Here is a 25,648-nt window from a genome sequence, read left to right as displayed (position 1 = left end):
GTTAATGTAAAAAAAAATATTTTTATACGATAACGTGCTAGTGTAGTCCCAATTTTGTCATTTTCACAAGTGGTAAAAGGAGAAAAGTCCCCCAAAATAAGAAGCGCAATCCCCCCCCCCCTCCCCCAGTAAGAAAATACCCCATATGTCACACTAAAATGTTGCCTTGAAATATGACAGGGAGTGAGAGCGCCATGTGCATTTGAGGCCTAAATTAGGGATTTGCACCGGGGTGGCGGACAGTTGCAGGGAATGTGAGGGTCTCGCATAGAGGGGGTGTGCCAGCGGCATGTCCTCTCCACATGCACCTTTAGGGCCGACTTGCAACACGTCGCAGAAATGTTACAGAAATATACAACTTTTCTATATAAGGTGTATATTTCTGCACACGGCACAAGGGGGCGGCCTTGTACATTACATTTACGCCATTCACCGTACGGGATAATTAACATTATATTTTGATAGTTCGGACATTTATGCATGCGGCGATACCAAATATGTTTATAAAAAAAAAATACGCTTTTTGGGGGTAAAATGGGAAAAACTGACAATTTTTATTGGAGAAGGGGAATTTTTTTTATTTTTACATTTTCCAATTTTTTATATATATATATATATATATATATATATATATATATATATATATATATATTATTTTTATTTTTTTTATTTTTATTTTTTACACTTTTTATGTCCCCATAGGGGACTATCTATAGCAATAATTTGATTGCTAATACTTTTTAGTGCTATGTATAGGACATAGCACTGATCAGTACTATCGGTGATCTTCTGCTCTGGTCTGCTCGATCTCAGACCAGAGCAGAAGACCCTGGGAGATGGCCGGAGCCAGGTGAGGGGACCTCCAGCCGCCATTAGGGATGATCGGATCGCCGCAGCATCGCTGCGGGCGATCCAATCATCCATTCAAAGTGCCGCAATGCCGCGATCTGTATTGATCACGGCATCTGAGGGGATAATGGTGGACATCCGCGCGATCGCGGGAGTCGGCCATTTCTGGCGGAACCTGCCGTGTATGACACGAGCACCGTTCCGATGCTCATGGTCGTACACAGGACGTAAATGTACGTCCTGGTGTGGGAAGTCCCGCCAAACCAGGACGTAGATTTACGTCCGTGGTCGTTAAGGGGTTAAGGAGTTGGAAAACCATGCGGCACTACAGTCCTAATAAAAGGTTTCAGAATTGCTATTTTATGAGAAACAAAAAGTATTTACTAGAACAGATACGTCAGAGGTTCCGTAAAAGTAACGGAGGGAGGTGGGTCCCTAGGTGAACTGTGCCCATTAAATTGAGGCGTGTATTTTTAATACAGAGCACTCCGCAGGTACCCAGGATTGAGCGCTGCAGTCCTATTGCTTTATCATTTCACCAGGACATGTCTGCCTCTTCTTAGATTCCGGTAACTAAAGCTTTCAGCTGGACAGATAATTATTAGAGCGGAGCACAATAGGTATAAAGGGAGATCTAATGAGAACGAGGAGACCTAGAAAACCTGAGCGCATCTGTCTGCATTATCAATACTGCTAAAAGCCATCATTGTATACAGTGATCCCTCAACATACAATGCTCTTTTCTGGACCATTGTAACTTGAAACCAGACTCAACATACAATGTACAGACAAGTCCAGATCTGTGATACCTGTCAATGGCCGGAAGATCTGACCAATCAGAATAGGCAATTTACTGGTAAAACCCCTGTATTACTGAAGTGTATGCACTGACTGACGTCTGGTAGCGCCTCCTACAGTACAGGGAGGTATTACATGTTCTGTACTCTTTACCTGTATTACTGAAGTGTATGAACTGACTGGTGTCTGGTAACGCCTCCTACAGTACAGGGAGGTATTACATGTTCTTCTGTACTCTTTACCTGTACCAGGGTTACCTGCTCCTTTGGACACCAGGTGAGGGCGACTCCATCTTACTTTTTTAGGACACTGTGTTCTGTACAGGACCCCGAAGAAGATCCTGTCCTCTACATAGACCAGTGTTTCCCAAGCAGGGTGCCCCCAGCTGTTGCAAAACTACAACTCCCATCATGCCTGGACAGCCTTTGGCTGTCCGGGCATGCTGGGAGTTGTAGTTTTGCAAGAGCTGGAGGATCCATGCTTGGGAAACACTGAAATAGACAGTGATTACAGCTCCCAGCAGATCTTTATTACTTTTATATATAAGGATTTGCTTTATCTATATTAGTTATCTACTTATTTTTCTTAAATTTTCACTTTTTCCTATTTTTGGATGACATTTTGGTGCCTTTAGAACCAATTACCAGGTTTCCATAGAGTTCTGGTCTCAACATACAATGGTTTCAACATACAATATTAATTGGTTCCAGGATGACCATTGTAACTTGAGGGACCACTGTATTACCGTCAATTTCCCACAATGAATAATAGCACTGATCCACTTCTGATTCATCGGGAAAACTACAGGCAGTATATAGTTAATTAATACCCCAGAGGTCTGATATAAAATGTATCAAAGCATAGTCTGGCATCTTCTTGGGTAACCAGTGCCAGCAGACAGGTTCCTAAGGGTAAATCGCTTCCCCTGTGGGCTCCTGGAGTCATTGCGATGTTTGACTAAAATGGCGTGAAAACAATTTGTTCTACTCCATTCAAGCATCTTTATTACGGCAGAATGACAAAGGAGACACCACTTCTGACAAGATGAAGGGAGGCAGTAAGGTAGAATACATTAAAGGGGACAGATCAACTGGCTCCAGAAAGTTAAACAGATTTGCAAATTACTTATATTAAAAAATCTTAATCTTTCCAATAGTTATCAGCTGCAGAAGTTGCATTGTTCTTTTCTGTCTGACCACAGTGCTCTCTGCTGGAACTGTCCAGAGCATAAGAGGTTTGCTATGGGGATTCGCTGCTACTCTGGGCAGCTCCTGAGCCAGGTGTCATCAGAGAGCAGTTAGACATAAAGGAACAACTTAACTTCAGCAGCTGATAAGTACTTGAAGGATTAAGATTTTTTAATAGAAGTAATTTACAAATCGGTTTAACTTTCTGGAGCCAGTTGATATATATAAAAAAGTTTTTTCCTGGATAACCCCTTTAACATAACGGGAAATATCAGAGAGATGTGATTGAAGCCTCCTGGGTATCCTCAACTGGCAACGTAACAAGGTCTGCAACCATAATACCAAACCTGAGCCATATACTGGTGAACCCATCATATCTGCTCGTATATAAAACATGCTGGGAGTTATAGTTTTGCAACAGCTGGAGGCACCCTGCTTGGGAAACACTGATCTAAAGCCAAACCAATTGTATTCTATGGGGGAACCCCTAAGTATTCAGTTGCTCTGACACAAACCATGTTCTGTCTGTGAATGTATAGACAATTAAAAGGGGTATTCCAGGCAAAAAAAATGTTTTTTTTTTTTTGTTTTTTTTTTTTATATATCAACTGTCTCCAGAAAGTTAAACAGATATGTAAATTACTTCTATTAAAAAAAATCTTAATCCTTCCAATAATTATCAGCTGCTGAAGTTGAGTTGTTCTTTTCTGTCTGACAACATTGCTCTCTGCTGACATCTCTGCTTGTCTCGGGAACTGCACAGAGTAGAAGAGGTTTGCTATGGGGATTTGCTTCTACTCTGGACAGTTCCCGAGACAGGTGTCAGAGAGCACTTAGACAGAAAAGAACAACTCGACTTCTGCAGCTCATAAGTACTGAAAGGATTAAGATTTTTTTAATAGAAGTAATTTACAAATCTTTTTAACTTTCTGGAGCCAGTTGAGATTTATATATATATAGATTTTAGATAGATAGATTTATATAAATCTATCTATCTATATAACTCAACGTGTGTATGTATGTATGTATTTGTGTGTGTGTGTGTATGTATGCGTGTGTGTATATATGTGTGTGTGTGTGTGTGTATGCGTGTGTGTGTATGTATGTATGCATGTGTGTATGTGTGTGTGTGTGTGTGTGTGTATGTGTGTATATATGTGTGTATATATATGTGTGTGTGTGTGTATATATGTGTGTATATATATATGTGTGTGTGTATGTATATATGTGTGTATATATGTGTGTATATATATGTGTGTGTGTATGTGTGTGTGTGTGTATGTATGTATATATGTGTGTGTGTGTGTGTATGTATATATGTGTGTATGTATGTATATATGTGTGTATGTATGTGTGTGTATGTAAGCATGTGTATGTATGTATATATGTGTGTATGTATGTGTGTGTATGTAAGCATGTGTATGTATGTGTGTGTGTGTGTGTGTGTGTGTGTGTGTATGTATGTATGTGTGTGTGTGTGTGTGTGTGTGTGTGTATGTATGTGTGTGTGTGTGTGTGTGTGTGTGTGTGTATGTATGTATGTATGTATATATGTATATATGTGTGTGTATGTATGTATGTATGTGTGTGTGTGTATGTATGTATGCATGTGTGTGTATGTATGTGTGTATGCATGTGTGTGTATGTATGTGTGTATGTGTGTGTGTGTGTATGTATGTGTGTGTATGTATGTGTGTATGTGTGTATGTATGTGTATGTATGTATGTATGTATGTGTGTGTGTGTATGTATGTGTGTATATATGTGTGTATGTATGTGTATGTATGTGTATGTATGTGTATGTATGTATGTACAGTATGTATGTATGTTCCAGCATCACGTCCAAACGGCTAAAGATATTAACATGAAACTTGGCACACGTTACTTATATGTCAGCAACAAACATAGGATAGGTGATTTAACCCTTACCCAGCTCCACTTGCCTGGGTCGGGGTTTATGTTTAAAGTGCCATACAAGTCAATGGGAAAGATGTTACTGTAGAACTTCCAAACGGCTGGAGATATTTCCATAATACTTGGTCACATGTTACTTATATGTCCACTTAAAATATAGGATAGTTAATTTAACCCTTAACTACCCCCATTTGTGAGGGTCGGGGTTTTTGCAAGTCCCATTCAAATCAATGGGAAATGTATGTTCCCACATAACTTCCGTACGGCTGGAGATATTTCAATATCTGGTACACATATTACCGGTCGGGATAGGAGGTCGGGATAGGAGGTCGGGATATGAAGTCAAAAGCTTCCTCCTTTGTTTATTTTCCTCCCCAACAAGGATTAGGAAGGAAAAACCAGGCAACGCCGGGTACTCAGCTAGTAAAAAATAAATGTATTTTGCCCGACCTCAAGGAAAGTGTACAGGATTTTTTTTAAATATAAAGAATAATTGAATTATTGAAAACGTGCTTCAATTGTAATATATATTCTTTAGTTTATTAGATACTGTTAATTTTAATTAAGTATCTTCACACAGGGCCCTTGTGTGAAAAATAGAATAGACAGTTCACAATTATTAATAAAACATTAACCCCTTAAGGACCAGGCCATTTTATACCTTAAGGACCGGAGTGTTTTTTGCAATTCTGACCACTGTCACTTTAAACATTAATAACTCTGGGATGCTTTTAGTTATCATTCTGATTCCGAGACTGTTTTTTCGTGACATATTCTACTTTAACTTAGTGGTAAAATTTTGTGGTAACTTGCATCCTTTCTTGGTGAAAAATCCCAAAATTTGATTAAAAAAAATGAAAATTTTGCATTTTTCTAACTTTGAAGCTCTCTGCTTGTAAGGAAAATGGATATTCAAAATATATTTTTTTGGGTTCACATATACAATATGTCTACTTTATGTTTGCATCATAAAATTTATGAGTTTTTACTTTTGGAAGACATCAGAGGGCTTCAAAGTTCAGTAGCAATTTTGAAATTTTTCACAAAATTTTCAAACTCACTATTTTTCAGGGACCAGTTCAGGTTTGAAGTGGATTTGAAGGGTCTTCATATTAGAAATACCCCATAAAAGACCCCAGTATAAAAACTACACCCCCTAAAGTATTCAAAAAACATTCAGTAAGTGTATTAACCCTTTAGGTGTTTCACAGGAATAGCAGCAAAGTGAAGGAGAAAATTCACAATCTTCATTTTTTACACTCGAATGTTCTTGTAGACCCAATTTTTGCAAGGGATAAAAAGGAGAAAATTTTTACTTGTATTTGAAACCCAATTTCGCTCGAGTAAGGACATACCTCATATGTCTATGTTAATTGTTCGGCGGGCGCAGTAGAGGGCTCAGAAGGGAAGGAGCGACAAATGGTTTTTGGGGGGCATGCCGCATTTAGGAAGCCCCTATGGTGCCAGGACAGAAAAAAAAACACATGGCATACCATTTTGGAAACTAGACCCCTCAGGGAACGTAACAAGGGGTAAAGTGAACCTTAATACCCTACAGGTGATTCACGACTTTTGCATATGTAAAAAAAATATATATTTTTTTTACCTAAAATGCTTGGTTTCCCAAAAATTTTACATTTTTAAAAAGGGTAATAGCAGAAAATACCCCCCAAAATTTGAAGCCCAATTTCTCCCGATACAGAAAACACCTCGCATGGGGGTGAAAAGTGCTCTGCTGGCGCACTACAGGTCTCAGAAGAGAAGGAGTCACATTTGGCTTTTTGAAAGCAAATTTTGCTCTGGGGGCATGCCGCATTTAGGAAGCCCCTATGGTGCCAGAACAGCAAAAAAAAAAACACATGGCATACCATTTTGGAAACTAGACCCCTCGGGGAACGTAACAAGGGGTAATGTGAACCTTAATACCCTACAGGTGTTTCACGACTTTTGCATATGTAAAAAAATATATATTTTTTTTACCTAAAATGCTTGGTTTCCCAAAAATTTTACATTTTTAAAAAGGGTAATAGCAGAAAATACCCCCCAAAATTTGAAGCCCAATTTCTCCCGATTCAGAAAACACCCCATATGGGTGTGAAAAGTGCTCTGCTGGCGCACTACAGGTCTCAGAAGAGAAGGAGTCACATTTGGCTTTTTGAAAGCGAATTTTGCTCTGGGGGCATGCTGCATTTAGGAAGCCCCTATGGTGCCAGAACAGCAAAAAAAAAAAACACATGGCATACCATTTTGGAAACTAGACCCCTCGGGGAACGTAACAAGGGGTAATTTGAACCTTAATACCCTACAGGTGTTTCACGACTTTTGCATATGTAAAAAAATATATATTTTTTTTACCTAAAATGCTTGTTTTCCCAAAAATTTTAAATTTTTAAAAGGGTAATAGCAGAAAATACCCCCCAAAATTTGAAGCCCAATTTCTCCCGAGTACGGCGATACCCCATATGTGGCCCTAAACTGTTGCCTTGAAATACGACAGGGCTCCAAAGTGAGAGCGCCATGCGCATTTGAGGCCTAAATTAGGGACTTGCATAGGGGTGGACATAGGGGTATTCTACTCCAGTGATTCCCAAACAGGGGGCCCTCCAGCTGTTGTAAAACTCCCAGCATGCCTGGACAGTCAACGGCTATCTGGCAATACTGGGAGTAGTTGTTTTGCAACAGTTGGAGGCTCCGTTTTGGAAACAGTGGCGTACCAGACGTTTTTCATTTTTATTGGGGAGGGGGGGGGGTTGTATAGGGGTATGTGTATATGTAGTGTTTTTTACTTTTTATTTTATTTTTTGTGGTAGTGTAGTGTAGTGTTTTTAGGGTACAGTCGCACGGGCGGGGGTTCACAGTAGTTTCTCGCTGGCAGTTTGAGCTACGGCAGAAAATTTGACGCAGCTCAAACTTGCAGCCGGATACTTACTGTAATCCTCCGCCCATGTGAGTGTACCCTGTACGTTCACATTGGGGGGGGAAATCCAGCTGTTGCAAAACTACAACTCCCAGCATGTACGGTCTATCAGTGCATGCTGGGAGTTGTAGTTTTGCAACCGTGGGAGGCTCCGTTTTGGAAACAGTGGCGTACCAGACGTTTTTCATTTTTATTGGGGAGGGGGCTGTGTAGGGGTATGTGTATACGTAGTGTTTTTTACTTTTTATTTTATTGTGTGTTAGTATAGTGTAGTGTTTTTAGGGTACAGTCACACGGGCGGGGGGTTCACAGTAGTTTCTCGCTGGCAGTTTGAGCTGCGGCAGAAATTTTGCCGCACCTCAAACTTGCAGACGGATACTTACTGTAATCCTCCGCCCATGTGAGTGTACCCTGTACGTTCACATTGGGGGGGGGGGGGGGGGGGGGGGAACATCCAGCTGTTGCAAAACTACAACTCCCAGCATGTACGGTCTATCAGTGCATGCTGGGAGTTGTAGTTTTGCAACAGCTGGAGGCACACTGGTTGTGAAACACCGAGTTTGGTAACAAACTCAGTGTTTTGCAACCAGTGTGCCTTCAGCTGTTGCAAAAGCTACAACCCCCAGCATGTACGGACAGCGGAAGGGCATTGCTGGGTGTTGTAGTTATGCAACAGCTGGAGGCATACTACTTTGGCTGGGGATGCTGGGGATTGTAGTTATGCAACAGCTGGAGATACACTGGCTACTTAACTCAGTGTGCCTTCAGCTGTTGCAAAACTACAACTCTCAGCAGTCACCGACAGCCAACGGGCATGCTGGGAGTTGTAGTTATGCAACCACCAGATGCACCACTACAACTCCCAGCATGCACTTTAGCTGATTGTGCAAGCTGGGAGTTGTAGTTACACAACAGCTGAAGGTACACTTTTCCATAGAAAGAATGTGCCTCCAGCTGTTGCAAAACTACAAGTCCCAGCATGCCCATAAGGGCATGCTGGGAGTTGTGGTGGTCTGCCTCCTGCTGTTGCATAACTACAGCTCCCAGCATGCCCTTTTTGCATGCTGGGAGCTGTTGCTAAGCAACAGCAGGAGGCTGTCACTCACCTCCAACGATCCTCGCTGCACCAGGTCAGTCCCTCGTCGTCTCCGCCGCCGCTGCTCCTGGGGCCCCGATCCCAACAGGGGCGCCGGGGATCGGGGTCCCCAGCACCCGGGGTGCACGTCCCGCACCCGCTCACGTCCTCCGGAAGAGGGGCGGAGCGGGTTGCGGGAGTGACACCCGCAGCAGGCGCCCTGATTGGCTCTGCTGGCTCTGGCTGTTCGGGGCCGTCTCTGACGGCCCCGATCAGCCAATAATTCCGGGTCACCGGGTCACTGGAGACCCGATTGACCCGGAATCCGCCGCAGATCGCTGGACTGAATTGTCCAGCGATCTGCGGCCATCGCCGACATGGGGGGTCATAATGACCCCCCTGGGCGATATGCCCCGATGCCTGCTGAACGATTTCAGCAGGCATCGGGGACCGGCTCCGCTCCAGATGGTTGCGGGGGGCCGGTAAAACACATGACGTTCTCATACGTCATGTGTCCTTAAGGACTCGGAAATGGAGACGTATGAGAACGTCATGTGTCCTTAAGGGGTTAAACATAAAATAGACATAAAAAATTGTTGCCACTAGTGAATAATTATTCATTTGATCCTGTTGAGAATATTAAAATAATGTTCTAACAACCAGCGTCCATAAATGTCACTAAATGGTTAACACAGGTTGTAGCCTGGTTATTTGATCTTAAATATTCAGATGTTTCAAAAATGTTTCTCAATGTTCAGATGTTTCAGAAATGTTTCAAAGTTATGACAAATGTAGCACTGTAGCCTAAGTGTAGAGCACTATAGCACAGGTGGCAGAATGTATTACCAGTCTCTGGATAGAAGTCCGCTGTAGATGGAATTAGGATACCAGTGATCCTCCCAGGGTTGCAGGAGTTGAGCGCTGGCGATGGCAGGTCTGGTCTGCGCCGGACCGATGGAGAGCCGCTCGCTGATGTCCTAGTCCTACTAGACTACTGAGGAAAGGGCCGTGACCCCAGTGCCCTGAAACGCGTCTAGTTCTGATTTTATTTGCCACTACCGACCCTGAACACAGCGCCAATACATTAATTTGGATTTGTGCCATCATAACAGTTATCGCTACCTGGTAGCCCAGCCTATTCCATTAAGTGAGCACCCACAGCTTCTGGTCCCAGCCTCTGTCTCCAGTGTTTGCCTCCAGCCGGTTACCAGTGACGTCACGCGCTGACCCCATGAGGTTTTGCACACTACCAACAGCAGTGAGTACCATCACCAGCGAGCGGCTCTCCATCGGTCCGGCGCAGACCAGACCTGCCATCGCCAGCGCTCAACTCCTGCAACCCTGGGAGGATCGCTGGTATCCTAATTCCATCTACAGCGGACTTCTATCCAGAGACTGGTAAAACATTCTGCCACCTGTGCTATAGTGCTCTACACTTAGGCTACAGTGCTACATTTGTCATAACTTTGAAACATTTCTGAAACATCTGAACATTTAAGATCAAATAACCAGGCTACAACCTGTGTTAACCATTTAGTGACATTTATGGACGCTGGTTGTTACAACATTATTTGAATATTCTCAACAGGATCAAATGAATAATTATTCACTAGTGGCAACAATTTTTATGTCTATTTTATGTTTAATGTTTTATTAATAATTGTGAACTGTCTATTCTATTTTTCACACAAGGGCCCTGTGTGAAGATAGTTTATTAGATACTGTTAATTTTAATAAAGTAAAGAATATATATTACAATTGAAGCACGCTTTTCAATAATTCAATTATTCTTTATATTTAAAAAAATCCTGTACACTTTCCTTGGTCAGGCAAAATAGATTTATTTGTATTTACGGTATATTGTTTACACCTTGGGTATAGGGGTATGCCCATTAGACCATTTCTTTTTCTTTTTTAGATTTGTAAATTACTTCTATTAAAAAATCTTAATCTTTCCAATAGTTATCAGCTGCTGAAGTTGCATTGTTCTTTTTTGTCTGACAACAGTGCTCTCTGCGTACACCTGTCCGTCTGTCTGTCTCAGGAACTGTCCAGCGCATAAGAGGTTTGCTATGGGGATTCGCTGCTACTCTGGACAGCTTCCGAGGCAGGTGTCATCAGAGAGCAGTTAAGACAGAAAACAACAACTCAATTTCAGCAGCTGATAAGTACTGGAAGGATTAACATTTTTTAATAGAAGTCATTTACACGTCTGTTTAACTTTCTGGAGTATATATATATATATATATATATATATATATATATATATATATATATATAAAGTTTTTTTCCTGGAATACCCCTTTAACATAACAGGAAATATCAGAGAGCTGTGATTGAAGCCAAAATATCACCTCTGAAGCATTGCTCCTATTATATGGCCTCCTGGGTATCCTCAACTGGCAACGTAACAAGGTCTGCAACCATAATACTAAACCTGAGCCATATACTGGTGAACCCATCATATCTTCTAGTATATCAAGCAGTGTTTCCCAAGCAGGGTGCCTCCAGCTGTTGCAAAACTACAATTCCCAGCATGCCCGGACAGCCGTAGTTTTGCAACAGCTGGAGGCACCCAGCTTGGGAAACACTGATCTAATGCCAAACCAATTGTAATCTATGGGGGAACCCCTAAGTATTCAGTTCCTCTGACACAAACCATGTTCTGTCTGTGAATGTATAGACAATTTGGGTCATCCAATGGATGACAGGCTCCACAATGGCTGATAAATATTGGTCCTAAACAGCTCCCAACCCTTCTTTCTAACATTCGGGCCCCCACATATTAGCTAGTTTTTCCCCCCATCCTGTAAATCAAGAATAATACATGGTTAGACAAAATGTGTCCAATGGGTTCCTAAAATTTATTTTTCTACAGCTGAGATTAAGTCGTTTTAACATTAAAAGGGTACTTCGGAGGGGGGGAAAAAAAAAGTTTTCAATTCAACTAGTGCCAGAAAGTTAGAGATTTGTAGATTACTTCCATTTACATTTTTAATCCTTCCAGTACTTAGCTGCTGTATGCTCCAGAGGAAGTTGTGTAGTTCTTTCCAGTCTGATCTTAGTGCTCTCTACTGCCACCTCTGTCCAAGTCAGGAGAGGTTTGCTATGGGGATCTGCTTATGTTCTGGACAGTTCCTGGCAGAGGTGGCAGCAGAGAGCAGAACAACGCCCGAGGGTCACTTATGATTAGTTCCCCAGCGTGTTTGGAGGTGGGAGAGAATGCCGTTAAATACCATGGAACCGCCATAACTTCCAAAAATACCGTGATATGCATTTTGGTCATACCGCCAAGCTCTATGTGAACATAACATAAAACTGTATCTTTGTATTCCTCCATATTGCGCTGTCAATCTAAAGTCCATTTTGTGTGGAAACGGATGGAATTAAACATGGTGGGCTGCTTTCTCCACAAGTAATAGAATGCAATTGACCATCTATAAAAACACAATCATGACACTGCTTTGCGAGTTAAAGCTTAAAGGGGTACTCTGCCCCTAGACATCTTATCCCCTATCCAAAGGATAGGGGATAAGATGTCAGATCGCGGTGGTGCCGCTGCTGGGGACCCCCGGGATCCCCGCTGCAGCTCCCCGCTATCATTACAGCACAGATCGAGTTCACTCTGTGTGTAATGATGGGCGATACAGGGGACGGAGCCGCGTGATGTCATGGCTCCGCCCCTCATGACATCACGGCCCGTCCCCTTAATGCAAGTCTATGGCAGGTGGTGTGACGATCGCCGCGCCCCCTCCCATAGACTTGTATTGAAAGGGGCGGGCTGTGACGTCACAAGGGGGCGGAGCCGTGACGTAACGATGCTCCGGCCCCTGTATTGCGCGTCATATCCTTTGGATAGGGGATAAGATGTCGAGGGGCGGAGTACCCCTTTAAGAGAGAAACTGACAAATAAGCTTCTTTATAGTGCAGGTGAACAACTTTACAAAGAGTTGACACTTACTTTAACCTGTGTATTAGTTGCAGATTTAAGGTCATTTATTGTTTCATCCCTACTGGGCTGCTGTGCGCAATAGAGGCGGGAGTCAGCTCACCAAGCTCCCCTGCCTCCTCAATATTCACTGCCGACCAACCTCTGTGATAAATATTCAAATGTCTACTAGGATGCGAGAGCCTGCCGGGTGTGAACGCTCCACTCTCTGCGCAGCACTATGCTTAGAGAGCAGAGCCTTCACCCATTTGAATATTCATCATGGGGCGGGTCGGCGAGTAAATATTGAGGAGGCGGGGGAGCAAGGCAAACCGGCTCCCCGTTTCCACTGCACACAGTAGCAATGACAGAATAAATGGCCATAATTCTACAACTAATACAGATTAAAGTAAGTGACAACTCTTTGTAAAGCTGTTCACCCACACTATAAACCAGTATATTGGGCTGTCAGCATTACGCTCCAACGGCAGGCTATTGCTTAAATCTCCTGCAATTTTGGGGCCAGAGACTACAGCATTCAGAATACAGATTTGCCTTAAAGGGGTAATCCAGTGGAAAAATTTCAATCAACAGGTGCCATAAAGTTTAACAGATTTGTAAATTACTTATATTTAAAAATGTTAATCCTTCCAGTACTTATCAGCTGCTGTTAGCTTCAGAGGAAGTTGTGTAATTGTTTCCAGTCTGACAGCAGTGGTCTCTGCTGCCACCTCTGTCCATGTCAGGAACTGTCCAGGAGAGGTTTTCTATGGGATTTGCTCCTACTCTGGACAGTTCCTGACATGGACAGAGATGGCAGCAGAGAGCACTGTGGTCAGACTAAAAAAGAACTAGACAACTTTTTCTGTAGTATACAGCAGCTGATATGTACTGGAAGGAATAAGATTTCTAAATAAAAATAATTTACAAATCTGTATAATTTTCTGGCACCAGTTGATATAAAAACCATTTGTTTTCCCCCGGAGTACCCCTTTAAGCCCTATAGACTTGAATGTGACTTCAGGCAAATCCATATCAAGATCACTGTAGTTTTAGGCAAGTCCCAGGCTCAGAATATGCAGGAGTTTTAAACAGATATCCTGCCACTGGAGCGTGATCACAGTTACGCTTTGAAATTATTCAGTGAATTAGTAGAACTACAACAATTTCACATTTTTATTAGTATTAATTTTTTTTTTACAGTTTTTCCATGTATCTGCTTGATTGACAACCAGCTGCACACATTTTATATGCACAGTGCAGGAACAAGATTTAAAAACAGGGCTCGGCTTCCAGATGACTGTCAGCCAAGCAAGTACAGGGATGAGAGGGGGAGCGGGGGAAGTGTACCCGCCCCCGGGCTTGGGAACACCTCTTTCCATCCTGGAACCAATTAATATTGTAACTTGAGGGATCACTGTATTATTGGAGGAAAGACATTAAAAAAGGTAAAATCAGACTAAGGACTATTTCTTCTGATATGCTGAGGAACAAATCCCATTTATTCAGATGTCATTGCCACCCCAAAGAGTTCCCTAAATGTTGCACCATTTACCTTTGTTTCAAACCCAGTCAGAAATTTCAGGTCTCTGGACTTTTGTAGAACTCTTGCTCTGTTGCCTTCTGCTGCTGCTTTTACAACCTGAATAGGACAGAAGAAGAGGCAGTCACCAAGACATCGAGCACTTGCACAACCCTGATGCCCGATCACAGGACTGTAGGAGTCACTGCGGGTGTACAACTACCAAGACTGTCAGGATAATACCCTGGGTCTTAGAAGACGGCAACTGACATATACAGTGGTCCCTCAACATATGATGGTAATTAGAGATGAGCGAACTTACAGTAAATTCGATTCGTCACAAACTTCTCGGCTCGGCAGTTGATGACTTTTCCTGCGTAAATTAGTTCAGCTTTCCGGTGCTCCGGTGGGCTGGAAAAGGTGGATACAGTCCTAGGAAAGAGTCTCCTAGGACTGTATCCACCTTTTCCAGCCCACGGGAAGTCGAGGCGAGAAGTTCGTGACGAATCGAATTTACAGTAAGTTCGCTCATCTCTAATGGTAATCCGTTTCAAACGGACCATCGTTTGTTGAAACCAGCCCATGTTGAGGGATCAGTGCAATGTAATGTATAGGACAGTGGTCTACAACCTGCAGACCTCCAGATGTTGCAAAACTACAACACCCAGCATGCCCGGACAGCCAACAGCTGTCCGGGCATGCTGGGAGTTGTAGTTTTGCAACATCTGGAGGTCCGCAGGTTGAAGACCACTGGTAGAGGAAGTTGTACTCACATGTCCCCGCCGCTCCGGACCGTCACCGCTGCCCGGGATGTCGCCGTCCATCGCTGTCGCCGCGTTCCCGACGCTCCGGCAAGGCCTCTGCTTCCCCGGCATCCTCGCTCTCCGTCGCCGCCATCACGTTGCTACGCACGCTGCTCCTATTGGATGACGGGACGGAGTGCGCAGCGACGGGATGACGTCAATGGAGAGCGCCAACGATGCAGGGGATCCCGAAGAGGATGCGCCAGAGCCCCGAGGACAGGTAAGTGATCGTCAGCGGACCACAGGGGGCACCGTAAACGGCTATCTGGTGGCAGCTGAAGCAGTCTGCGCTGCCGGATAGCCGTTTATGCGATGGCCCCGACATACAAAAGCATCGTATGTTGATGCTGCCTTTACCATGCGATGGTCTCTGAGAGGTGATCGTATGCTGAAATGATTGTATGTCGGGGCCATCGTAGGTCGGGGGGGGGGGGGGGGTCACTGTATTCTGAAACCATTGCATTAGGGAGAACAGGGAAGGTTTTAAAAGGTAGGTGAGCTACAAGGCAGTTTTTTTTAATTTTTTTATTATTATTATTTCAAATTAAATACCACCCTAAGACAAACTACATTGTCATAATAGAAATATAAAAAAAAAAATTATAACTAGTGTCACCACATTACAAGATTCATAACTTATTATTTGCCAGATGGCGCTTTGTTAGGGCTCAAAACTTGTTGGTACCATTTAAGAATGCGGATGACTTTCTGATCCTTCTTTTCAGTTTTTTTGGGAGGTGGAATAACCAACTATCGCAATCATGGCGTATTTGATTATTTGTTTTTGTTGTTTTTTAACAATATTTTTTGGAATAAATAATGTTCGCATCTTTGATACCACTGAGCTTTCAGTGCAGCAAACATTTTCGTACCATTCTTTATATCTGTGTTTCCACACAATCCTGTTTCTGAGCTCTACACACCGTTCTTTCCCCCTCAAGGCTGTTTTAATTTTTTGCTCTGATATGCATTGTCAGCTGTGATACCTTATATAGTCGCTAGAGATGATCGAACTTACAGTAAATTCGATTTGTCACGAACTTCTCGGCTCGGCAGTTGATTACTTTATCCTGCATAAATTAATTCAGCTTTCCGGTGCTCCCGTGGGCTGGAAAAGGTGGATACAGTCCTAGGAGACTCTTTCCTAGGAATGTATCCACCTTTTCCAGCCCACCGGAGCACCTGAATGCTGAACTAATTTACGCAGGAAAAGGCATCAACTGCCGAGCCGATAAGTTCGTGACGAATCGAATTTACTGTAAGTTCGCTCATCTCTAATAGTCGCCCTGTCTATATAAGGTCTGCTCAAATCCGGTCCAGTCGACTGAATTTACCACAGACTACAATCAAGGTGTAGAAGCATCTCAGAGACTATCAAGAGAAATGGGGTCTCTATATCTAGATTTCAAGTGACAAGGGTCTAAAAATCCTTATGTCCATGCTAAATTATTATTTTTTCTTTGTAATAAATTTTCAGATTTGCATTACGGGGTGTTGAGTGCACAATCATGGGGAAAAAACTTTCTTTGTTGCTTTATTTTTAAGACAAGGTCACAACATACCAAAATGTGAGAAAATATGAGGGTCTTAAAGGGGAACTCCAAATTTTTCTTTAAATGATCTGGTGCGAGAAAGTTAAACAGATTTGTAAATTATAACAAGGATAGTCAGCTCACCCGATCCTCTGGACGGCAAGAAGACCTCCAATTCAGGAAGAAAAGTGCAGAAGCCAGCGGTATAATGAACTTCACCTTTATTCGTTATCCATATAAAACTTCGACATGGCGTCTCAAAATACAAATGATAAAACCTCCTGGATAAGCAACATGACGCGTTTCAGGTCATGTGATCTTTCATCAGATGCATCTGATGAAAGATCACATGACCTGAAACGCGTCATGTTGAAGTTTTATACACGCCATGTCGAAGTTTTATATGGATAACGAATAAAGGTGAAGTTTATTATACCGCTGGCTTCTGCACTTTTCTTCCCAGATTTGTAAATTACTTCTATTTAAAAATCTTAATCCTTCTAGTACTTATCAGCTGCTGTATACTACAGAGGAAGTTCTTTTTTTTAAAATTTCCTTTCTGTCTGTTCACAGTGCTCTCTGCTGACACCTTTGTCCATTTTAGGAACTGTCCAGACAGAATAGGTTTGCTATGGGGATTGCTCCTACTCTGAACAGTTCCTGACACTGACAGAGGTGTCAGCAGAGAGCACTGTGGTCAGACAGAAAAGAAATTCAAAAAGAAAAGAATTTCCTCTGTAGCATACAGCTGCTTAAAAGTACTGGAAGGGTAAAGATTTTTTTTTAATAGAAGTAATTTACAAATCTGTTTAAAGGGGTACTCCACCCCTAGACATCTTATCCCCTATCCAAAGGATAGGGGATAAGATGTCAGATCTCCGCGGTCCCGCTGCTGGGGAGCCCTGGGATCCCCGCTGCGGCACTGCGCTCTCATTACAGCACAGAGCGAGTCCGCTCTGTGCGTAATGACGGGCGATACGGGGGACGGAGCAGCGTGATGTCATGGCTCTGCCCCTCGTGACATCACGGCCCGTCCCCTTTATGCAAGTCTATGGGAGGGGGCGTGACGACCGCCACGCCCCCTCCCATAGACTTGTATTGAAAGGGGCGGGCCGTGACGTCATGAGGGGCGGAGCCGTGACGTAACGATGCTCCGGCCCCTGTACTGCCCGTCATTACGTGCAGAGCGAACTCGCTCTGTGCTGTAATGAGAGCGGGGTGCCTCAACAACGATCCCAGGGGTCCCCAGCAGCGGGACCGCGGCGATCTGACATCTTATCCCCTATCCTTCAGATAGGGGATAAGATGTCTAGGGGCGGAGTACCCCTTTAACTTTCTGGCACCAATTGATTTAAAGAAAAATGTTTTCCAGTGGAGTACCCCTTTAAGACTTTCCAGATGCATAGTAATGCTACCACTAGATTTCTAAATACATAGCTAAAAAAAAAATGGAAGGTTTTACTTTGCTTCTGCAGATTTTGCTCTTTGCAGCCTCCAAAGAAAAAGACAATTGTCCAGTTTACCACCACTAAAGAGCCCTGAGGGGGGGGAGGAACCATCAGAGATTTCAACTCACCTCAATATAATCATCAGTGAACGCCGTGTCAAACCACCGACTGGCTCCAAAGTCCAACAACATCACCTAAGAGGAAATGTGTACAAAGCAGAGAGAATTCCTATTATTTCCATATGAACAAGCTTCAATTTAAAGGCTACGTTCAGCTTTTTTCTATTATATAACCAACGAAAAAGGAATTCAAGTTTACTGATGTCCTATCCTCAGGATAGATCAATATCTAATCCAGTGTTTCCAAACCAGGGGGCCTCCAGATGTTGCAAAATTACAACTCCCAGCATGCCTGGACAGCCGTTGGCTGTCCAGGCATGCTGGGAGTTGTAGTTTTGAAACACCTGGAGGCACCCTGGTTGGGAAACACTGGATTAGATATTGATCTATCCTGAGGATAGGACATCAGTAAACTTTAATTCCTTTTTCGTTGGTTATATAATAGAAAAAAGCTGAACGTAGCCCTGGTTGGGAAACCCTGATCTAATCAATGGGGTGCCAAAACCGTGCCCCCTGCCAATCAGCTATTTTCCAGAACTGCAGTGTCCACATATACAGTAAACCAGCATTAATCTGACAGCTCTGTACATTGTTTAGTGGCCATGCTGGGTTACTGCAGCTCAGCTCCCACTGAAGTGAATGTATAAAGCCAAGCTGCAGTAACGCAATACGGCCACTACACAATGTGCGGCGCTGTCTGCTCCGTTGTCTCTTATCTGCTCTATATCTGCTATATAGGTCACCAATAAATGTAGTTCTGTGTATTAAAAATATAGGGAGATTTATCAAAACTTGTGTAGAGGAAGAATGATGCAGTTGGTCCTAGCAACCAACCAGACTGCTTTATGATTCTTCAGAGGTCTTTTAAAAATAAAAAGCAGCAATTAAAGGGGTTATCCAGGAAAAAAAACGTTTTTATATATATCAACTGGTTCCAGAAAGTTAAACAGATTTGTAAATTACTTCTATTAAAGAATCTTAATTCTTTCAGTACTTATGAGCTTCTGAAGTTAAGGTTGTTCTTTTCTGTTTAAGTAATCTCTGATGACACCTGTCTCGGGAAACGCCCAGTTTAGAAGAGGTTTGCTATGGGAATTTGCTTCTAAACTGGGCGGTTCCCGAGACACATGTCATCAGAGAGCACTTAGACAGAAAAGAACAACCTTAACTTCAGAAGCTCATAAGTACTGAAAGGATTAAGATTTTTTAATAGAAGTAATTTACAAATCTGTTTAACTTTCTGGAGCCAGTTGATATATAAAAAAAAGTTTTTTCCTGGAATACCCCTTTAATTGGTTTCTATGAGCAACTACACCACTTTTCCTCTACACAGGTTTTAATAAATCTCCCCTATAGTCTTTCATTTAGGACGCACAGTAAAAAATTGGCTGTGAAAGTGGACATAGCAAATAATATAACCTGCTTGAAAAAAAATTAATTAATTAGATTAAATTAATAAAAAAATTTTTTTTTAAATAAATTAATTAATAAAAAATAAAATAGATAAAATAAAATGAATTAATAAAAAAACAGCTTGTCCACCATGTATACACTATCCCTCCACTGTAACTGCCTGAAGACTACAGAATGTGCGCGCGCCAATTTTTACCTTGTCTACATCAGCATCATAGAAAAAGTTGGACCAGTTTGGATCAGTCTGCATGAAGCGAAATTGAAAGAGCTCCTGGAGGCAGAGCCGGAGAATATTGTAGGATACCTGAAAAGCAAAGAGCAGTGCAAACGTCAAGATGGAACACTCAATGAAAAGGCAAGATGAAAGCCAAAACAAGGTGAAAAGATCAATTACGTTCTACATAAACTGCATGGTAAACCAAGAAGCATATAAGGTATATAAAATAACCTGTACTATAAAACCACTGAAACAAGTAAAAAATACAATGAGGCAGATTTCTGTTTTTAAAGGGGTATTCCATTTTTTTTATATCAACTGGCTCAAGAAAGTTTAACAGATTTGTAAATTACTTCTATTAAAAAATCTTAATCCTTTCAATAATTATTAGCTGCTGAAGTTGAGTTGTTGTTTTTCTGTCTGGCAACAGTGCTCTCTGCTGACATCTCTGCTTGTCTCGGGAACTGCACAGAGTAGAAGAGGTTTGCTATGGGGATTTGCTTCTAAACTGGGCGGTTCCCGAGACACAAGTCATCAGAGAGCACTTAGACAGAAAAGAACAACTCAACTTCAGCAGCTCATAAGTACCGAAAGGATTAAGATTTTTTAATAGAAGTAATTTACAAATCTGTTTATATTTCTGGAGTCAGTTGATATATATATATATATACACAAAAAGTTTTTTCCTGGATAACCCCTTTAAGGTTTTTGTTGCTACACTGTGCACTCTGCTGGTAAACATGACACGTTATCTTTATTTTGAAGATCCATTTGATTACAACGATACCCAATTTAGATGAGCTTTGTTTTATTTCACTACTTTTAAAAAATAAAGCTTTTTGTAAGAAAATGAGTATGCCTAAAATTGTCCTCTTCTGACCCCTATAACACATATTGTTCCATATATGGGGATGTATGAGGGTTTAATGTTTTGCATCATGATCTGCGGTTTTTGCTGGCATTATTTGTTTGCATAGGACGTTTTGATCACGTTTTATTCATTTTGTTCTGATATATGTAGTGCCAAAGCAACAGGAATTCTGGATTTTTTTACGTTTTAAAAGCAAATTTTTTTTTTTTTTTTTTTTTAAAGTTCAGCAATTTGTGCACACGGCAATGCCAAATACATTAATTTTTGTTAACATTATTTTGCTTATTCACTTAAAAACTATTTTTTTAAATTTTATTCACCTTAGGAGACTATTACATGCAATCTTTTAATTGCAAAAACTGTTCAATGTTGTACCATAATATTGCATTGATCAGTGTTATCATAGCTCTGTTTCCTCAGCCTGCCAAAATAGACTGGATTAGCAGACTGGAGAATGGAAAACAAAGATGCACGTGAGGGCCCTCCGCAGGTCATCTCAGCTGATCGGGACTTCCCGTGTGATCACAGGGTCCAGATCAGCAAACCGAACCCACTGGCAAAATACAGTAAACACTCTCTCTCAATCTCTCTCTAATAATTTTCATTATATATTCCCTTGTTTTAATTCATTTTCTCAGTGTATATATTTAATCCCTTGTCTATTTATATCAAATTTCATCCCTATTTTCTCTCACATATATCTATATATTCTTAAAGGGGTACTCCGGTGCTTAAACATCTTATCCCCTATCCAAATACAATTCTATTTATCCTTAATTTATTATATTACTTCCTATATTTTCTCTCATATATAATTTTTCTATTCATACATGGAGAAGAGGAATCAACTAAAATGTCTGACACTTATAATTTTGATAATATAGAAGAAAATCTATTACAGCCTATGGTGGACCAGACTGGTCAAAAAATCTTCCATACATGATATCATTGCTTAATCCGTGGCTTCAGTAATGAACCATAACACATTTCATGGTTCCCCTTAAATGGGTCCAGCCACACCCTCAGTTGTTTTGGTCTGCAAGGCACACCTCTCACATGGTGGGTGGATTTAAACAGGGTAAAGCTACCGAAAACAACGTCATCTCATTACCGATCTTTCTGCGGCCAAACAAAAGAGAATGACATCACAAGCAGGGGCTTAATAAATAAATGCTTTATCTAAAGCTCAATTCAAGAGGTCTCTAAGTTACCCTCGGCCCCAGAGGAAGTATACCATAAGCGGGCATCTAAGGCCTCTTATTGGGAATCATCTGGTCCTGTCATTCTGGATAGTTCGAGGAATCCATACTTTAACCTGGGTGAGATTAAACACCCACAGTCAGGGGAATGGATTCCTCATCCACAAGTTTCAAAGTTTGCTAGCCTGTGGGTTAAGAAACCTCTTGACAAACCGGCCAGGAATTAATCCACTTGGCATCTTCAGACTCTACGCCATCTGCTGATAATTATCTGTTTGGGGACTCATACATTGAAGAGATAAACAAATACATCAGACAACCATACAGATGCCTTCCCCCACCTAGACCAGATAACTTCTCTTTATCACAGGTTTCTTATCAACCAACCCGCTTCTTTCCAAGCATAGGGCGTCCATGGAGGGCAAGGGGCCATAGAGGCTTCCCACGATCGAGATTCCCTACAGGTAAGTGTTTCTCCATATTCTTCTCAAATATTTTTAGTTTTGAGTTCAATACGATCCCTTTTGAACAAACATTAAGTGTCCCCATGAGCCATTGCTCATATTGTAGGATTACTTTCTGCTTCCATTCAAGCAATCTTCCAAGCACCTCTTCACAACATTTGAGAAATGGCTTGGGTTATTCAGATGAGATATCCCTTACTTTAGATACCAAAGAAGACCTTCTATGGTGGCTTCATCATATTTAGGCTTGGAACGGCAAAGCCAACTTCAGTTCAGTTCTGGATATGATCACAGAATCGAATGGCAGTCGTCTGGGTTGGGGTGCTCACTGCAGTTCCCTTTCCACAGGAAGAAAATTATCCGAAGAAGACTCCCTTCTTCATATCAACTGTTTAGAACTTTTGGCGGGTTCTTTTGCCCTCAAGAGTTTCACCAAAGAGAAGTCCCATTGTTGTATTCTATGCGGATGTACAACATTCCTGTGGTACAATACATCTAAAGACTAGTAGGTACCAAATCAGAAATTTTTGCCAATATCACAATGTATTGTGGGCACTTTTGTCTGAATCAAATCATTATTTTGAAAGCAGAATACCTCACAGGTTTGTCAAACTCCATAACGGACTGGAACTCTTGTTTCTTGACCTGCAATTGGTTCAAGTTCCATTTATTCTGTTTTCAACATGAGAACGTCAACTTTATATTATTCTCATCTACCACTTCATCAAAGAAAGAGGAGGGGCTTCACCTGAGGGGTCCTTATATTCACCTGGACTGTACCATTACTGGTTAAGTACTGACTTAATGTACTGCTTCAACTTTTTACTTGTTAACTGTTTATTAACTCTTTGTTTGCTGCTATCAATTCAGTAAAGAAAGAATTTAGCATAATGCTAGTCTCCAATCTTTAATAAAATCTATATTTTTCCGTCACCAAGGGTAGGAAAATCTCCAATTACGCAATCTAAAAAGGTTAATGCTGGACAACAGTATGATCGCTTATCTCTGGCATTAGTGGGGGGTCCTGGCTGCTCATAGCAGCTGCTACCCACCGGCTTTGAAAGTAAACTCAACTCCTAAGCTTGTTTCAAAGTCCTGTAGCAGGCGCAGGGCGTACATGTACACCTTGCGTCCTTTAGGGGTTAAACTAAAAAGTTAATGGAATTCTGACTAAGAGTGGCATTCTTATAAAACGAAGAGCAAATCCCTAAATGTTCAGTAAGGGCCAACCTCTGGTATACCCTCTTACCCTTAGAAAGAAGCAGCTGCATTGTTGATCTAGCTTTGAGGCCCCTTGCAAAATTTTTCTGGGGACAGTAGGAGGCCCAGTCATCTGTGTGTGCAGGGAACTGTAGCATGGACCCTATTTGCTTGAATGGTAATGTGTTGCAGTTCCTCTGCACGCAGGGGTGGCTGGGCCCCACTGTGCTGGGGAAAACCATTAAGGGCACATAACAGTTCAGCACTATGGTCCCTTCTTTCTCAGGGCAGTGGGGTAGGCCCATAGATAACTCCTACTCTTGAAAAACTTCACAGGTACATTAATAAAAGAAAAAAAGTGTTAACACCTCAGATCAGGTCAGCATACAAATAAGTCAATAGTTAAAATGTCATGCAAAGGGCTATCAATGTACCAGTAATAATTATAAACAATTTATAACCAATACAAAGAAAATACCAATAAAAATACAATAACAAACCGATTAAAGGCTTGTTCACATTGCCGTTGTGCTCCCGTAAAGGAAGCTCAGTCGTCCAGTCTGTCGGAACAATGAGAATTAAGCAGAAAGAAAAAAAAAAAAAAAAAAAAAAGTAGTGCATGTCCTATTTTTTCTTCTTCTTCGCTCAACTCCAGTAAAATACTGGATCCTCAACAGACACCTCATTGGCATATGTCAGGACGCGGTGGTGTCAGTTGTGCTCTGATCCGTTTTGGATCTGTTCAGCACAAATTAAAAAACAAAAAAGACAAACAGAACAGTATGGAGCACGACGGTAGTGTGAACTTAGCCTAAGTGCTCATGTGTCTCATTGATACTAATAATTGTATATGTCAAGGACATATGAGGAAGATCAAAAAGGGAAAGAAAGCAAAGGAAAGGATCAGAGTAGAGGAGGATGACGATAAGGTCCCAAGAAGATATATTCAGGGAATTTCAGGAACAGCCCAAACTAGTTCTCTGTCCAGCACTAAACCTGGAAAGAGACGAGACAGTGGTGTATAGCGCTTCAGTGGGGAGTCACACCACAATATGAGATCACTATAGGGTTGTGAAGATCACTATCATTCCTATATCTGACCTGGTTGCGGGTTTCCTGGTCCATCTCTGCGCACTGGTCTAGAGGAACTCCAGACACCAGCTCCATAGTCAATACTCTCTTGGTGGTAAGATCATCAATCACTTGTGGGACCCTGAAGAAAGGATCATCGCTCAGGAGACTCCTGTACGTAATGGGGGAAACATAAGACAAAGCTGACAGTCTACCTAATACAAGTCCACTTCATTCACATCCAAAATAAAGCATATACAGTATAATCCACAGACTGTAGAACTGACAGCTTATTCTAGCTGCAAGTAAGCTTCCCACAATGCACTGCTCTCTGGTAACATCTATTAATGTGAACAAAGAATTCGAGTGAATGAAAAACCAATTGCAATATATTTGAAAGCCTTACGGAGTCAAAAAAAACTTCCTGCTCAACAATGGAGTCTTCCATGCCATTGCTAAGGATGATTTTGTCTAAAACTGTGTTTCCCAACCAGGGTGCCTCCTGCTGTTGCAAAACTTCAACTCCCAGCATGCCCGGACAGCCTTCGGCTGTCCGGGCATGCTGGGAGTTGAAGTTTTGCAACAGCTGGAGGCACCCTGGTTGGAAAACACTTATTCGGAAACCAGGCTACAAGGAGCGTTAAAATACATCAGGTTTTTTAATGTACCTGCCCCACAGTTTCCCCCAAAAAATATTTGCCTAAACTTAGCTTAACCAAGAATGTGTAAGAGAAAGGGTCTAAAAACATGAAATAAATGTCTTGTAATATGCTCTAACGGGGCCGTGGCTAGTCTTTCGCATACCTGACCAAATGTTCTGAGCGTTCCAGTACCAAGCTTCTATTATTCTGGCCTCATCCTGCTAACATACATTGTACTTGTTTAGGGGAAAATGCTTTTGGGACACTGAAGTCACATGGGTTCTTGCCCCGCTGTCATCAGCTACTGACATCAGGCAGGTCTCCTGTTTAATAGCCTGAACCTCCAGGGTCAAATTCACCACCGCAGACATCCCTATGGGTTCTGCTCAGCCGCCTACTATCTCCTGCAGCTGCCTTCCTGCTGGACTAACAGGCAGGGGTCAATATTCAGGTTAGGGTTGCCTTAGATTACCCCTCCGGG

At 41.9% G+C, this 25,648-nt stretch overlaps 1 protein-coding gene across 1 annotated transcript in view; it reads right to left on the bottom strand.

Moving 5' to 3' along the window:
* Positions 1-25,648, bottom strand: part of COQ8B (coenzyme Q8B) — a 70,768-nt gene that overhangs the window by 13,141 nt on the left and 31,979 nt on the right. Inside the window, exons 12-15 of the mRNA XM_056538791.1 lie at positions 24,557-24,698; positions 19,701-19,808; positions 18,101-18,166; positions 14,223-14,309 (exon numbers count right to left, since the gene is read on the bottom strand). Coding sequence (XP_056394766.1) covers positions 14,223-14,309; positions 18,101-18,166; positions 19,701-19,808; positions 24,557-24,698 — 403 coding nt within the window. The remainder of the gene's footprint in view (positions 1-14,222; positions 14,310-18,100; positions 18,167-19,700; positions 19,809-24,556; positions 24,699-25,648) is intronic.

The sequence above is a fragment of the Hyla sarda genome, chromosome 9 (assembly GCF_029499605.1).
Source record: "Hyla sarda isolate aHylSar1 chromosome 9, aHylSar1.hap1, whole genome shotgun sequence".
NCBI lineage: Eukaryota > Metazoa > Chordata > Amphibia > Anura > Hylidae > Hyla > Hyla sarda.
The sequence above is the reverse complement of the archived record's forward strand: the minus strand, read 5'-3'. Positions and strand labels throughout refer to the sequence as shown.